This window comes from Neoarius graeffei, chromosome 5 (genome assembly GCF_027579695.1).
Source record: "Neoarius graeffei isolate fNeoGra1 chromosome 5, fNeoGra1.pri, whole genome shotgun sequence".
Lineage (NCBI taxonomy): Eukaryota > Metazoa > Chordata > Actinopteri > Siluriformes > Ariidae > Neoarius > Neoarius graeffei.
In genome coordinates, this window is record NC_083573.1 from 12640252 (window position 1) to 12658266 (window position 18015).

Genomic DNA, 18015 nt, shown 5'->3' on the forward strand with positions numbered 1-18015 from the left:
CTGGGAGAGGTACTGATAGCCCTTTTCCACCAAATCAGTTCCAGGGCTGTTTCAGGGCCAGTGCTTAGTTTGGAACCGAGTTTTCTGTTTCCACTGACAAAGAACTGGCTCTGGGCCAGAAAAACCGGTTCCAGGGTAGCACCAGCTCTTTGCTGGGCTAGAGGAAAGAACTGCTCATGTCAGCGGGGGGCGAAGTTGTTAAGACCAACGACAATAGCAAGACCGTGAGAGAGCGCCATTTTTAAATAAGCGACGAGATATCATGGATGCAGTAAAGCAACAGTGGTCTGTGGAGGAGACAACCTGTCTCCTAGCGATATGGTCCACAGATGAAGTCCAGGCGAAACTGGAGGGTGCTACGTGGATCAAGCCTGTATTACACCAAATACAAAAAGAGATGGCTGCGGCGGGGTACGAACGTACTCTCGAGCAGATCAGCAACAAATTAGAGAAACTGAAGAAAGACTACAGGGACCAAAAAAAGGACCTCGGTCGAAGCGGCAACGGGCGGCCAAGGAAGAACCTCCACTTATTCTGGACTCGGTCCTCTGCGATAGACCGGCAACTAATGCCACCGGAGCCTTAAATTCAGCGACTGCGATGCTAGAGGCGATGGTGGATGACACACTGCCGCAATCAGAGCCTGGTAAGTTTCTTTTCAAATATTTTCGCCTTGCATAAAGTTTTTTAGTGAGTGACCATTACTAGTTACTTCAGTTAATGTTTGTTTGTATAATGTTATAATGAAATCTGACGCATAGTTTCATTCACTAGTTCATTTTTGTAACTATGAACTTGGTTCAAATTTTTTCATTATGAACTATGAACTGAACTAGCTTATTTTAAAATTTGTGAACTGAACTTTGAAATAGTTCATGTAGAAAGTGAACTTTCCCAACACTGGCTGTTTTTATGTGGTTTATAGAGTTGTCCACCATCAGGGACGAGGACCTGATGTCTCTACTCCACTGCAGCTCTCCTGCACCATCCAGCAGCTCAGGACAATCGCAGCAGACCAGACCTGGCAAGTTGTTGTGCTAAGTATCCAGTAGTCTGTCTCACCGGATACTATGCAAACATGGATATATGCCTAATAGTGTGACTTTATAATATAAATACATGCTGTAGTAAGTGACCAGTCATTCATATAAAATCCCCGACCAACCGTAAACAGTTAACTAATGCTCTTATTGCTGAGCTGACATGTTTCTTATATTGTATTGCTGAACCTGTGTTAATCTACTTATGACTTAATAAAAACTTTTAAACTCATTATTCTGTTCTTGTACACAGCTAAGTGGAAGCGAGACAGCAACACTGAGCTCCTGGACTACCTTGAGTGGGCGGATGAGAGGTTCCTGCAGCACAGCAAGGAAATGAACGATGCCTTGCTGCACAAGCTGGAGGCAGACAACAGTGCGTTCCTCAGTATAATGGGGCGCATGGTGTCTGTAATGGAGGTGCAAGCCAGAAAATAAATCACACCACTTTTCTTGTTTTGCACCTTTGCACTGTTCATGTCACTTTGTTATGTTGTGTTTCTACGCGCTATGTAAAGAAATGTTTTTTCTAAAGAGACATGTCTGCTTGTATATGTTTTCACTAGTGATGTAAAATTATTTTAACTGTGTAATAAGTACAAGTAAAGCTGGTTAGAGCTTGTGAAAACAAGTAATGAAAGAACTCAACAAGCTACCTTTTATAAACACAGATGTTGTCAGTCACTTTATTTACAAATAAATGACTCATTTCTATGAACTTATCGAACTGAACAATTAAACAACATTGACATGAAGTAAGTAGCAAAATAACCAAACAAATTACTCGTTCCCTCTGTTAAAGTAGGCCATTAAAGCAGCTCTAATGTCAGCCCCTTTTTGACTGCCATGTTCAGGTAATGCCTGAAGAGGAGGCTGGATGTTGGCATGTCTGTCTTGGTGCTCCTCAGTGAAATTGTCGCCATGTTCCTCACAGATGTTATGAAGGACACAGCAGGTCAGCGCCATTTTCTTGCACAGTTCCAGCTTGTAGTCATTTCTTTTTAGTAGGCACCTCCACCATCCTTTCAATCTCCTAAATGCCATTTCCACAACCAATCGTGCACTGCTGAGTCTGTAATTGTAGGTGTGTTGTTCAGGGGTCAATCTGCCAGTGTCAGAAAAGGGTTTCATCAGCCAGTTCTGCATGGGGTAGGCTGGATCACCTATCAGGTAATGTCCAACCTCACAGCCAGAGATGGTCAGTTTGCTTTGACCTAGAAATTCCCCATCACTTAGGACTTCCCACAAATGTGACTGTTTTAGGACTCTTGTGTCATGCACACTCCCTGGAAAGCCAAAACACACATCCCAGCAAAGACCTCTGCCATCTACAACTGCTTGCAGAACAACCGAATGCCATCCCTTCCAGTTGTAGTAGTCTCGGGGATACTCTTCTGGTGCTATAATGGGAATGTGGCTTCCATCTATTGCACCAACACACTGTGGCACTCTCCAATGACTCTGAAAGAGAGCAGCCATTTCCGCTAACCTCTCAGCATCAGGGCATGTAATGTGGGCAGGGAGCAGCACCTTGATGACTGTGTTACAGAAATCCTGAACGCAATTAAAGACAGTGCTCACGCCTACTCCAAAAAGATGGCTGATGGTCCTGTATTCACCTCCAGTGGCCAGTTTCCAGATGGCAATAGCCACCTGCTTCTGGTTTGGGACACACAAATGGTAATTTGTGTTCCTTCTCCCCAAGACATGCCTCACCCGACTGGAGATATACTCAGACAACTCTCGGGACACACGGAGATTCTGCATGACCTGATGAGAGGTGAAATCAGGAACAATTGTGTCACACCAGTAGCGAGAGCTTGGGTGTGCCCAGACAACATGTGATCTCCACCTTGCCATCAGTCGCAAGATTACCTGTAAAGAGAAAAATGTATAGGTAAATAAACATGTTGTGTGGAGAGTCATCAATACTCAAACAAATATTCATCATGGTACTTAACCCTTGTGCCTCTTTTTCCCCTTAGATTAGAGTGTGATGTGTATTGAGAAATTAATGTGCATGTGTGAGTGTTGGAAACATAAGTGTTACATTTACTTGTGGAGTTAATGTACAGCACATTTGCCATACTTTATATTCTATTGACCTTATTATATTTCTATATGCATGAACACAGTCAAAAATAATAAAGAAAATTAACAACTGACAAGCCAAAAATGCCCTTAGTGAGGCATAAGGGTTAAAGAAATGAGGTTAACCATAAATCATTCACTTGTATTTCCATGCAGTTTGTTTACATTCACTTCAGTAAGTTAAGTTCATTACAGAGCTAAGCATCCTCATATCTACCGCTGTGGTAGATATGAGCGGCGACTTAAAAATCGCCAGTATGTTTGTGAATTTGTGACGATTCCAGCAGGGACATACAGTAACACCAACTAACGTTAGCTCATAACAAAGGCTAACATAACCATCTCACATTCAGTGCAAGTAAGAGTCAGAACATTATTAGGTTATTACCTGTCTCCTAGAACGTAATCACTGCCCACTCAAAACCTGTCGATCAACACAAACATATTGGATCTGCCGTTTTCTGATCCCAATGAAGCACCGTAAATCCAGAATGTTAAGATTGCGCTGCGTGCTGTTCAGATGCGTTACCAGGAGATCTCCGAGGACAAGAAGAGAGCGAACCACATGAGTTAAATCAATCTGGTTTATTCTCAGTCGTGCCCCCACGCACAGCTGCGTCGGGGCTTTATATATACACTCTTCATAGGGAGTATCAGCAGTGGAAAATTATGGAATGTGCTTTGCACACTCAATCAAGGTCACAAGAGTTATGCACAGTTCAACAAGATGTTTCACACAAAAACATAGACAAAATCAGGATATGAAACAGGAACAGAACATATGAAAAGTACAAAATGTACAGAGCAGCGCGTATTATATCTGGCCTAAAGTTAACCCTAAACTGCTACACTACACGACAGTCACCCTTGGGCCGCGCATTTACAAGAGTAGGTTTAGGAGTATTCAGGATTATATTCTTACACAGAAGCAGCAGCTGTACAAGCGCGAAGTCATCCATTATAGTTGTTGTTGTTGCTTCTTCTTCTTCTTCTCCGTGTTGTTGTTGCTTCGATGTTCGCGCCAAGGTTTATGCAAATGCAGCGACGTAGCTGACGTATACAGTGACGTAATGACGTGGCTCCCCTTAGCACCCCGAGCTATGGAAAAGCAAACTGGTTCTCAGCTGGTTCGCAAGTTGAACGAGTTGTGAACCAGCACCAGCACTGGCCCCGAACCAGCCCTGGAACTGATTTGGTGGAAAAGGGGTATGAGAGGTGCTCAGACTGGGGACTCCATTGTTCTACTGGGGGACTTAAACGCTCATGTGGGTGACGACAGTGACACCTGGAGGGACGTGATTGGGAGGAACGGCCTCCCCAATCTGAACCCGAGTGGTGTTTTGTTATTGAACTTCTGTGCTAGTCATGGTTTGTCCATAACGAACACCATGTTTGAGCATAGGGGTGTCCATAAGTGCACGTGGCACCAGGACACCTTAGGTCGGAGGTCAATGATTGACTTTGTTGTCATTTTATCTGATCTCTGGCCCTATGTCTTGGACACTCAGGTGAAGAGAGGGGCTGAGCTGTCAACTGATCACCACCTGGTGGTGAGTTGGATCCGCTGGCAGAGGAGGAAGCCGGACAGACCTGGCAGGCCCAAACATATGGTGAGGGTCTGCTGGGAACGTCTGGCTGAGCACTCTGTCAAGAGGGTCTTTAACTTCCACCTCCGGGATAGCCTCTCCCAGCTCCCGAGGGAGGCGGGGGGCATTGAGTGGACCATGTTCTCTGCCTCCATTGTTGACGTGGTTGTTCGGAGCTGTGGCCGCAAGGTCTCCAGTGCCTGTTATGGCGGCAATCCCCGAACCCAGTGGTGGACACTAGAAGTAATGGATGCCGTCAAGCTGAAGAAGGAGTTCTGTTGGGCCATGTTGGCCTCCGGGACTCCTGAGGCAGCTGACGGGTATCGGCAGGCCAGGCGTGCTGCAGCTCAGGCAGTTGCAGAGGCAAAAACTCGGAACTGGGAGGAGTTTGGTGAGGCCATGGAGGAGGACCATCGGTTGGCCTCGAAGAAATTCTGGCAAACCATCTGGCGCCTCAGGAGGGGGAAGCAGTACTCTGCCAACACTGTTTACAGTGCGGGTGGGGAGCTGTTGACCTCAACTGGGGATATTGTCGGGTGGTGGAAGGAATACTTCGAGGATCTCCTCAATCCCACCATCACGTCTTCCATTGAGGAAGTGGAGGCTGATGACTCAGAGGTGGACTCGTCCATTACCCAAGCCAAAGTCACTGATGTGGTTTGCAAGCTCCTCAGTGGCAAGGCACTAGGGGTGGATGAGATCCGCCCTGAGTATCTCAAGTCTCTGGATGTTGTGGGGCTGTCTTGGCTGATACGCCTCTGCAACATCGCATGGCGGTTGGGGACAGTGCCTCTGGAGTGGCAGACCAGGGTGGTGGTCCCTCTTTTCAAGAAAGGGGACCGGAGAGTGTGCACCAATTATAGGGGAATCACACTTCTCAGCTTCCCCGGGAAGGTTTACTCCAGGGTACTGGAGAGGAGAATTTGGCCGACAGTCAAACCTCAGATCCAGGAGGAACAATGCGGTTTTCGTTCTGGTCATGGAACACTGGACCAGCTCTATACCCTTCATAGGGTGATTGAGGGTTCATGGGAGTTTGCCCAACCAGTCCACATGTGCTTTGTGGATCTGGAGAAGGCATTCGACTGTGTCCCTCGTGGTATTTTGTGGGGGGTGCTTCAGGAGTATGGGGTTCAGGGTTCTTTGCTAAGGGCTGTCCAGTCCCTGTACGAACGGAGCAGGAGTCTGGTTCGTATTGCTGGCAGTAAGTCAGACCTGTTCCCAGTGCATGTTGGACTCTGGCAGGGCTGCCCTTTGTCACCAGTTCTGTTCATAATTTTTATGGACAGAATTTCTAGACGCAGCCAGGGGCCGGAGGGAGTCCTGTTTGGGAACCACAGGATTTCATCTCTGCTTTTTGCGGATGATGTTGTCCTGTTGACTTCTTCAAACCAGGACCTCCAGCATGCACTGGGGTGGTTTGCAGTAGAGTGTGAAGTGGCTGGGATGAGAATCAGCACCTCCAAGTCCGAGGCCATGGTTCTTGACCAGAAAAGGGTGGCTTGCCCTCTCCAGGTTGGTGGAGAAGTCCTGCCTCAAGTGGAGGAGTTTAAGTATCTCAGGATCTTGTTCACGAGTGAGGGAAGGATGGAGCGCGAGATCGACAGGTGGATTGGTGCAGCCTCCGCAGTGATGCAGTCGCTTTACCGGTCCATTGTAATGAAGAAGGAGCTGAGCCAAAAGGTGAAGCTCTCGATTTACCGGTTGATCTACGTTCCGACTCTCACCTATGGTCATGAGCTTTGGGTAATGACCGAAAGAACAAGATCGTGGATACAAGTGGCCAAAATGAGTTTCCTTCGCAGGGTGGCTGGGCACTCCCTTAGAGATAGGGTGAGAAGCACAATCACTCGGGAGGAGCTCAGAGTAGAGCCGCTGCTCCTCCACATCAAGAGGAATCAGCTGAGGTGGCTCAGGCATCTCTTTCGGATGCCTCCTGGACGCCTCCCTAGGGAGGTGTTCCAGGCATGTCCCCCCGGGAGGAGGCCCTGGGGAAGACCCAGGACACACTGGAGGGACTATGTCTCTTGGCTGGCCTGGGAACGCCTCAGTGTTCTTCCTGAGGAGCTGGCCGAGGTGTCTGGGGAGAGGGAAATTTGGCCTTCCATGCTCAGACTGCTGCCTCCACAACCCGGTTCCGGATAAGCAGATGAAGATGAGATGAGATGAGTATTAAACAAAGTGTTTGTACATGGAGAATTTCACTTTAAAGCAGAACATGTGTAAACTTACCCTACACTCTGTGCAACTGCAGTAGGGTTTACCCGTGTGTGTGTGTGTGTGTGTGTGTGTGTGTGTGTGTGTGTGTGTGTGTGTGTGTGTGTGTGTGTGTGTTGTACTGGTTGGGTTCAGAGTCACATGAAAGAAGGCAAGAACAGCTTCAACAAAACTAAATGGAACTGTAGATTATTCCTCTGTGTGTGTGCATGCTTGGTGTTCTCACTGCCTCTGTATTGTCTCTTCAGGTTCTGTCATATTACACGTATGGGCTTCTTTATTCTACTTTGTGTTTTAGTGTGTTACCCTGTCCTCTCTGCACAGAGAGAGTGTGTGTGTGTGTGTGTGTGTGTGTGTGTGTGTGTGTGTGTGTGTGTGTGTGTGTGTGTGTGTGTGTGTGTGTGTTTGACGTGGCTTATCTTGTTCTTAATGTGCTTTGCCCCTTTTTTTTCCTGCTCTGTCCACTTCAGCGACTTTCAGCCCAGGCTTGGGGCAAGAGTCCCTCCAGGGTTAAAGGTCAAATTGAAGTCAGAGTGAGGTTGTGTGAGTGGTGTCCTCAGGTTGGAGATGAGGACAGAAGAAAAATGGGACAGGAGATGAGGAGAAATAGATGAGACCTATGAGACTTCACACACACACACACACACACACACACACACACACACACACACACACACACACACACACCTCACTACAGGTAGTCATCGACTTATGACTGCGTTTGGTTACGACTGACCGGTCGTAAACCGATCTGGTCGTAAGTCAGCCTGTGTTAAATGAACGTAAGTATAATGTGATGTGTAATGATATTGTAATCATCGTAAAGTCTTATTTTATCAACATTTTCTTATTTCATTACCTTGGCTCATTATTTGGTTTAAGTCAAACACTGCATACTACACTGCGTACAGTACAATTCATTTAATATGTGCAAAACAAAAAATACGAAATACAGGTGTGAAAAATAGAAAACATTTTAGTTTGAAACATATCAAAATACAAATGTAAAACATAGCAAAATACAAAATTTAGTGACCGCTGGCATCACTGGTGCTTGGCTGTGGGTCGTCTACGTCATCATCATCAGCTGTTGCAGCGCTCGGGCTGGCGGGAGGATTTGCTCATTTCATAAACCAGGAGCTGGGGCGGAAACTGTATGACGGAGTGCGTGAGGGAGCGCGAGAGACTGCGCGTGTGCCTGGAGCTGGGGTGGAAACTGTTGTACGCGGCGAGAGGCGCTGCCGGGAGCTGGGGCAGAAACTGTTGTACGCGGCGAGAGGCGCTGCCGGGAGCCGGGGTGGAAACTGTCGTACGCTCAGCTAGCTCAGCTGGGAAACACTTGCCAGTCATAACCAGATGGTCGTAAAGTCGATCAGTTGTAAGTTGCATAGGTCGTAAGTCAATGACTACCTGTACTTCAGTTCTCTGTGTGTGTGTGTGTGTGTGTGTGTGTGTGTGTGTGTGTGTGTGTGTGTGTGTGAGAGAGAAAGAGAGGGAGGAGTGTGTGTCAGGTTTGTTGCGAGTTGAGTAAGTGTGAGGTGTGGGCACACACTGACGTGTGGCTGACTGATTGACAGACAGACACAGCGACATTTGGACAGACTGACCGGGAAGGTAAGAACGAGTCTCTGAAATTCGCAACATCCAAATAAGCCCTAAAGCCCAACACACTACACCCTAATCCCTAAAGCCTTGGTCACAACCGGCCGTACGTGCTCCTACGGCCGGTCTACGTGCAAAAAACGCAAGAAACGCACGGAGGGCGCGCGTGTGACGTGCTGATTTTCGAGCCGTAGACTGGCCGCAGACCGGCCACAGAGGTTCTTTGTCATGTCAAACAAACTCTACGGGCGCTTACGTTTTTTTCAGGTTGCAAGACAAACTTACGGCCTCATGCGTCTTCCGTACGGCCAACGTGCGTCTTTCGTACGATTTGCTGGTGTCAGGTTTGGGCAAAATGTAAATTTTTTCGTATGTCGCGCTTGCAGACTCCGTATGTGTGTCGTGCGCCACACGTGCACCCCACATATGTAATTAGTGCGGCCAACGCACGTTCAGATATTTTGTATGTCCTCCATGCATGTCGAGTAAGTCGGCCGTGCATTGGCCCTATGGCGAGAGTGCATCAATCGCATGAAAACTCGGGTATATAAAGCTGCAGGGGTGCCTACAGCCATTTGTACACGTCGTGCTTATTGAGAGAAAATCCAATTGAGTTATTTGCATTGCATTGTTTCAATATGCCGAAGGCAAAAGGGAAGAGGAGGAGAGAAAAGGTATCAGAGAGGGAGGAGAGAGAGGGGGTGACAGAGAGGGGGGAGAGAGAGAGGGCGGCAGAGAGGGAGGAGAGAGAGAGGACAAGGAGCAGTGAGGAGGAGGATGAAGACCACGACAGTGGCCAGCAGGCCAGGAGTTTGTCGTACTTTTTAGGTGTAGCAGACGAGGAGAGGTTGGTAGATTTTTCCCGTGCCAACCCTTGTTTCTACGACAAGACTTTGGACCTGTACAGCAATGCCACCCACAAACGGAAATTGGCACAGGGCATTGCTACTGAACTACACGCAACTGGTGAGTATTGACCTGCTAAATACTAATTATGGTGCTGTTTTGGCATTTTCTTAGTAAAAATTATTGGATTTGTAAGTTTTGTGTAGACATACTTTGCACGTGTATTGGTTAAAGCTTTGCTTGGTATATGTTGTCATTTTTTTCCAAGTTCATGTATGTAAATGTCTACAAATGCTGTGCACGTGAATTTTAACTTTCTTTTCTTTGCATTTCTTAATTTAAAATACCGAAATATTTTGTTTTATGTTTTTGTTTACTGCAGTTGCCAAGGTAAATGGATGGTTCAAGAACCAGAGGATGGCTGTGGGAAAGCTATTCAAGAAAAAGTCAGGGCAAGCACTAGAGGCATTCACAGCCAGGAAAAGATGGCAGCTATAGAACTTTGGTTTCTTGAGGGATCACATCGTCCCAAGATCATACATGTCTGACACAGGAACAGTAAGCATTTACCATGTATTGTTGCTTGGATTATTATAAATGATCATGATTAATGATGATTAACGATCACAATTAATAATTTCATTAATGATCATGATTAATGACTATTTTCTGCTTTGTGTTTCATTTCTCCAGCTGCCGTCATCAGAGTCCAGGACAAGCAGGGGAGCTTCGACCAGTGAAGAAGAAGATCGAGCGAGTGACAGGTCAACCTCCAGCCGGGCCTATGTTCAAGCCCAAAAGAAGCGCTCAAAGAAGATTGACAATGTCATTCTAGAATCCATATCGAGGCCCAGGCCCTCTGAGGAGATTTCCCAAAACGTATAAGACTTGAGCATTTGTTTGGCCAAAAGAATACAGCTTATTTGTACAAAATGTATTTTAAATTGATGTGTATAGTTTTTCTTTTTATGGTATTCTTATTTAATGGTATATGGAGTTAATAATCATTAATAATCATTATGTTGTTTACATTTTTCCATGATCTTGAGCAGACTGAAGCAGCTTTAGCCACCAGTTCTGCAGGACCCCAAGACGAACGCACAGCACTGGGGAATCGTCTCGTGGCCAGGATCCCAAAGGTGCCCGATGAGAGATGGGAGGACTTCACTGTAGGTGCCCAGAATCTGATGCTGGAATTCACAAAGACCATCATGCCCCCTCCACAAGCCCCAGACACTTCGTTGCCTCCTCGCATTGCCTCGCAACAGTCCTGGCAGCGTCCCTCGTAGCAGTCCTGGCAGCAGACCTGGCAGCAATCCTCGCAGCAGTCCTGGCAGCATGACCCACCCCGTTGCCACAGCACTCCGATGAGGCAGGTGCAGCAGGTGTGTATTACAATGGAGTAGCCAGTGACAAGATGACACATTCTACTCTGCACATGTGTATATCTTCATGATAAATTAGATTGTGTGTAATTATCTTTTTTTAAATAACAAATTTTGATGACATATATAATTTAAAAAAAATCATCTTTTAAATGTTTAATGGTTTCTTGTCACATTTAAAAAAAATACAGGTAAACTAGAGATAACTAAAATTTAAATATCTTTTAACATCTTTATTTTGCAGATATCGGTCCCTCTACCTAGACCACATTCAGCAGGGCCACCCACAGCAGGGCCATTCCCCTCAGGAAGCACGTCAGGGGAGAGCTTCTCCAACATAGGTCTGAGTGACAGTTTCATGAAGCAGCTCAAGGGAGGGGACTCCGGATTGACCCCGACAAGCCAGAGGGCGGAGGAGGAGGACAAAGTCTCAGATTAGCTATATAGGAGCGGAAAGACATGAATGTAATCTGTTTTGTTTTGTTAATATGTTTTGTTAATAAATGTTATGATTGACCATATATAATGACTTCTCATCTCATCTCATTATCTCTAGCCGCTTTATCCTTCTACAGGGTCGCAGGCAAGCTGGAGCCTATCCCAGCTGAAAGGCGGGGTACACCCTGGACAAGTCGCCAGGTCATCACAGGGCTGACACATAGACACAGACAACCATTCACACTCACATTCACACCTACGGTCAATTTAGAGTCACCAGTTAACCTAACCTGCATGTCTTTGGACTGTGGGGGAAACCAGAGCACCCGGAGGAAACCCACGCAGACACGGGGAGAACATGCAAACTCCGCACAGAAAGGCCCTCGCCAGCCGCTGGGCTCGAACCCGGACCTTCTTGCTGTGAGGCGACAGCGCTAACCACTACACCACCGTGCCTCCCTCAAATGTGCAATATAATGTGCAATATAAAGTGCAATATCTTTCCTGCTCCCCCACCCACCCACACACACACACACACTTACCCTAACCCAACTTCTCCCACCCTCCCCCCTTCCTCTCTTCCCCATATCTTATTCTTTTATATTTGTATATGTAAAGACTTAATTTATTTTAATTTATCTAGAAGTTTTCTCTATTTCTTTTTTCTCTGTTTATCTGTAATGATGATGCTGGAATCTTAATTTCCCTGAGGGAACCCTCCCAAAGGGATCAATAAAGTTTTATCTAATCTAATCTAATCAGTAAAATGGTAATGATGAGAAACATCACAATGCATAGACCTGCCAAACCTTGACGCATTTTGCATAGGAGCTCGGCAGTTTAATATAAGCGTATGTTAATACGAGTTCTCACTCAAACATATCAAATATGAACCTGGAATGATTGCATCGGTGTTTTGATCTCTCTGATATTAACTGATACCCTGGAAAGCCCCGCCCCTACCCATCCATCTCACATTATTAATCTTGATCAGCATATCGCATGTTTGACTCAGCTAATGTTAGACAAGTGTATATAGTTAGAGTTAGCATCAGTTAATTGTGCAGATGTGCCCAAAATCAGTCATGGTCCAAACTAGTGTTGTAGTCAAGTCACTAATCCTTGAGTCCGAGTCCAGTCTTGAATCCCCAGTGTTCAAGTCCGAGTTAAGTCCAAGTCAAGTCCAAGTCATTAAAAAAAAATTTAGAGTCGAGTCCACTATTGATCCGAGTCGAGTCTGAGAACAAGACTCCAACCGTGCCATTTGATGGTGGCCGTTTTAGCACCATTAACATTAGTTTGTTCCTGAACATGACATATGAACAGGTGAATGTGTATTCTTTTTATCAGGGAGTGTGAAGTATTCTGTCAGAGATGGTTGGGAGATGGATGTAATTGCAGAAGGTGTGTTTATTAATACAAGTGAAGACAGAAACAATCCAGAATGGCAGGCAAAATTGTAAAACGGTGAAACAGGCAATAGGTCGAGCGAGGTACAAACAGGCTATCAGAGACTCAGCAGAATTAAAGACAAGAAACAGGAAATCAGGGATCAGGAACCCAAACAAGGAAATAAGGCTCGGTAATGTGTCAGCAATGAAACTCAATACTTCGCAAAGTAAGTGTGTTTTCACAGTTTTTATATAGGCGCGCTGATTGCTCATTAATCCTGTGCAGGTGTGAGTCATTTACGGCACGTGCAAGAGTCTGCTTGGCGTGCATGCTGTCCAGAGTTCCCACTACATTTTCTAGTCTGTCCAGGAGAATGGAATGATCAACGGTATCAAATGCTGCACTAAGGTCAAGTAACACAAGCAATAATATTCGTGTAAAAGTTGAAATTACATAATTGGACTGTAATTACCTGTTAGAATAAAGTCTGGATTATATTTGCTTTTTACATTTGTACATGTATGCAAAATTCCTGTTGTTATTTCAAGCACTGGGGCGGCATGATGGTATAGTGGTTAGCACTGTCGCCTCACAGCAAGAAGGTCCTGGGTTTGAGCCCAGCGGCCAACGAGGGCCTTTCTTTACATGTTCTCCCCATGTCTGTGTGGGTTTCCTCTGGGTGCTCCAGTTTCCCCCACAGTCCAAAGACATGCAGGTTAGGCTAATTGGTGGCTCTAAATTGACCGCAGGTGTGAATGAGAGTGTGAATGGTTGTTTGTCTCTATGTGTCAGGTGACTTGTCCAGGGTGTACCCCACCTCTTGCCAGTCATAGGATAGTCATGGGATAGGCTCCAGCTTGCCTGCAACCCTGTACAGGATAAGTGGCTACAGATAAAGGATGGATGGATGGTGTGGTGGATTTAGGATAAGCACTCTGTGTTCTACTGAGTTGCCTTAGCATGAGATCATTGCCAGGGAGTGTTATTGATTGCTTGTGTCTGATGTGAGGAGTCTTTTGAAGTTGTTTGGTAAAGTTGAGAACAGACTTTGAGTCTCCAGTGAATTGTATCATTATTTTACATACTCAGTCCAGTTAACCACCCTCCACTCGGGTATAAGGTTTGAGTACAAGAGAATACAACATGGTGTCAGAAAGCGGAGCTGAGTAACGTTAACCAAAACAAGCGATAGAAAGTCTGACAGGAATTTAAGACTGCTAGTTCATCATCGTGCACGCTAACAGCTAGCTAGAGGAACATGGAGCAGTTCAAGCCACCTTCTCCTCTAGTTCTGACAGGGAATCTGGCGGAGAATTGGTGCAGATGGGAACAGCGATTCCGGCTCTACATGACGGCAGCTGGTGCGTTAGACAAGCAGGAAGATGTCAAGATAACCATTCTGCTTCACACCGTAGGCAACGACACTTTGGAAGTGTACAATACACTCACTGTTAACCTGGTGGATGAAGAGAATGAAATGATGGAGAACATGCTAACAGCATTCCGAGACTACTGCAGCCCACAGCAAAACGTTGTATTTGACCGGCACCAATTCTGGTCTCATCCGATGGCTGAAGGTATTTCAGTAGACAAATTCATTACAGAACTGAGACAGAAGAGTAAAGATTGCGAGTTTGGTGCAAGTGAAAGTGACGTGCTGAGAGGCAAGCTAGTGTTTAGCATACCAAATTCTCATCTTAAAGAAAGACTGCTACGGGAAAATGACTTGTCACTGCAAAGAGCTTTAGAAATGTGCAGGGCTATGGAATTAGCCAAGACACGCATACAGGCAATGCAGGCAGCCAGTGTAGTCCACGACGCTCCAGTAGATGCCATAAACTTTAAGAAAGGCAAAGGGCAGACACGATCGAGTGAGTGTAACAAGAGCAGCAAGAAAAGGGCTCCAGGAGACTGTCAAAGATGTGGGAGAAACCACGAGCCACGTCAGTGCCCAGCTTACGGAGCGGTATGTCATAGTTGTGGGAAAAGCAACCATTTTTCAAAAGTATGTCGTGCAAACAGCAGCAATGGCGGCAAAACTAAAACAAAGACAGTACACAACATTAAGAGTGAAGTGGATTCCATATACATAGGGACAATAGCAAGTGCTGAAGTCAATGCCATAAATCAGGCAGAGGACAGTGCGTGGTACACAAAGGCCACAATTGGCAGTGTAGCAGTGAAGTTCAAGCTCGACACAGGTGCAGAGGCGAATGTGTTGCCTCTGTCCGTTGTCCAGAAAACGTCAAGTCCTGCTCAATTTAAGCCTACATCCACAGTGTTAGTTGCATTCGGGGGTGCTCGTCTGATCCCAAAAGGCGTTGTATCACTGAAATGCCGAACCGCCAAAACAGCAGCCACCTTGCAGTTCTATGTGTCAGCTCAATCAGAGATGCCAATCCTTGGCCGAGCTGCATGTGAGGATCTGCAGCTGGTGTAAAGGATTGAGACAGTCGCCACAAAGTCTGCGGTCACCAGAGAGGAGTTGTTAGAGATGCATCCAGATGTCTTCAAGGGGCTAGGTGAGTTCCCTGGGGTCCACCACATACATGTTGACCCATCAGTCACACCTGTGGTCCATGGGTGCAGAAACGTTCCCCTATCCATCCACAACAAGCTGAAAGAGACATTACAAGACCTGGTGCAACGTTCTGTGATAATGCCTGTTACAGAGCCAACAGAGTGGGTGAACAGTTTAGTGATCACAGAAAAGAAGAACGGTACACTGAGGGTGTGCTTGGACCCTCGGGGCCTGAACATAGCAATAAACTGTCAGCACTATTCCATCCCCACTCCTGAAGACGTGTGAAGTAACCTGGCAGGGAAGTCTATCTTAACCATTCTGGATGAAAAGGAAGGATACTGGCAGATCAAGCTCGATGAGCCATCGTCAAAGCTGTGTACATTCAACATGCCATGTGGCCAATATAATTTCCTGTGGCTCCCATTCAGCATCAAGTCTGCAAGTGAAGTCTTCCAGCAGAAGAACCATGAGACTTTTGGAGACATCCTGGGTGTACACGTGATTGCTGATGACATGATTATTGCCGCATCATCAGAAGAAGAGCACGATGAAATCCTCTGCAAAGTAATGGAAAGAGCAAAAGAGGCCAACGTGAGGTTTAATGGCGATAAGATCCAGTACAAGGTCAACATCATGAGGTACATGGGACACATCATCACACCAGAGGGACAAAGACCTGATGACGCCAAGATAAGGGCAATCACCAACATGCCACCTCCAGTTGACAAGCCTGGCCTGCAGCGACTGCTTGGCATGACCAAGTACCTAGCACAGTACATACCACACGAAGCTTCGCTAACAGCACCTCTCAGACAGCTGCTGAGGAAAGATGCTGTGAGGCAGTGGAGTCCACATCACAGTGCTGCACTGGAAAGCTTGAAGGCTACCCTCACAAAAGCGCCTGTACTGAAGTTTTATGATCACAGACTGCCACTGACGATACAAGCTGACTCGTCGAAAGACGGCTTGGGAGCCTGTCTTCTCCAAGGAGGCCGCCCTCTGCATTATGCCTCGAGAGCGCTCACTGAGACTGAGCAAAGATATGTTCAGATAGAGAAGGAGTTGCTTGCTATAGTCTTTGCAGCAAAGAAATTCCACCAATACATCTATGGCAAGACAGTAGCAGTGCAGTCAGATCACAAGCCCCTGGAAATTATCATAAGGAAACAGCTTTGCAAGGCACCAGCTCGACTGCAGCGAATGCTCCTACAACTGCAAAAGTATGATCTTAATATCTCCTACACACCAGGCAAGCACATGTACAATCGCAGACTCACTGCCTCGTGCAACTGGAAACAGAGAGGCAGAAGATGTTGACAACCTCTGCAATGAAAAGGTTGTGAATGGCCTGGAAACCACAGATGCACTGAGCACAGAGACACTCAGTCAGCTGAAAGAAGCTACTGCAGCAGACCCCGTGCTACAGGCTCTACTTGAGACAATGGAAAAGGGCTGGCCAAGGAAGAGACGCAGCATAGACAACAACTTACACAGCTATTGGCCAATGCAACACATCATTAGCATGGAGAATGGCATCATGATGGTTGGAGACAAGATCATCATACCTCAGAGCTTCAAGCAGGTCATCCTAGAGAAGCTACATATAGCTCACCAAGGCATCCAGCGAACAAAGGCCAAAGCAAGAAGAGTTCTCTACTGGCCTGGAATGACACGTGACAGAGTTGATGATTGAAAAAAGTGTGCACCATGCCAGCAGCTGCAACCACAGCATCAAAAGGAGCCACTCATCACACATGACATTCCTGAATTGCCTTGGATGAAGGTAGGAACAGATATCTTAGAACTGAGGGGCCAGTCATATCTTCTGTTAGTGGATTACCTGACAAAATTTCCAGAAGTATTGAACTTGCCTGATAAATCAGCACACACAGTGATACAAAAGATGAAGTCTGTTTTTGCCAGGCATGGTATCCCTAAAGAGATTGTGGGTGACAGTGTGCCATTTAGCAGTTATGAGATGAAGCCATTTGCCTCATCTTGGGGGTTCACACTCTCACACTCCAGTCCGGGCTACCCACAGTCCAATGGACTTGCAGAAAGGACAGTAAAGACTGTGAAATATGCCCTGAAAAAAGCAATGCAAACAGGTACAGATCCACATCTAGTACTACTGTCAGTGAGAAACACACCAGTGACAGGCCTAAAGGAATCTCCTGCACAGATGTTGATGGGAAGGGTCTTGAGAAGTACACTCCCATGTTCCAGTGCTGTGTTTCAGCAGTCTACTCCACTGCATATACACAACAGACTACAGGAGCTGCAGCTCCGTCAGCAGCGCTACAACAACCGCAACACCAAGCCCATGCCAGAGCTGGTCCAGGGCTCCACTGTCCACATGCACACAAGGCGTGGGTGGGAACCTGCTGTAGTGCTACGCAAGAGAGGAGAACTGCGGTCTTACACTGTGCAGACACCTGCAGAAAAGACCTTCAGAAGGAACAGGCATCACCTAAGAAAGATTCACCAGAGTCTGTTCAGAGACATGGATCCTGATGGACATTCAGAGGAAGCACCACCCCAAACACTGTCAGCTGACCAGCTGCCACAAGATACCTCCAGCGATAGCAGACAACTCTTCAGTGTGCCACACTCGAAGTGGTGGAGCACTTATATGCCCTATCAAATACAAGAATTTCATCATGGAGATATCACAGGAAGAGTTTTAGTTTTTACAGGGTTTTTTTTGCATTATTTCTCTCTAAGTAAAAAAAAAGAAAAGAAAGATAGAGAGAGAGAGACATGTATTTGACTGAATGTTCTTGAGCTGTTATTTGCTTACAGTATGCATAGAAATGTTCTAATTATCTATTAAGGTTCACCGTACGCATATGAATGTTTTTTGAATGAAATTACCAGTGTTCACAAAGTGCAAA

General features: G+C 46.2%; 1 protein-coding gene across 1 annotated transcript; it reads right to left on the reverse strand.

Annotated features, from left to right (window-relative positions):
- Window positions 1-1815: 1815 nt before the first annotated feature.
- On the reverse strand, window positions 1816-3741 carry LOC132885894 (uncharacterized). Its single transcript, XM_060920419.1, has 2 exons — window positions 3520-3741; window positions 1816-2915 (listed from the first exon to the last, which is right to left on the reverse strand). The coding sequence occupies exon 2, from the start codon at window positions 2898-2900 to the stop codon at window positions 1821-1823; it is 1080 nt and encodes a 359-aa protein (XP_060776402.1). The 5' UTR covers window positions 2901-2915; window positions 3520-3741; the 3' UTR covers window positions 1816-1820.
- Window positions 3742-18015: the final 14274 nt, after the last annotated feature.

Coding starts and splice junctions, on each gene's coding strand:
- LOC132885894 (XM_060920419.1), bottom strand. CDS start 2,900: ATGGCAAGGTGGAGATCACATGTTGTCTGGGCACACCCAAGCTCTCGC.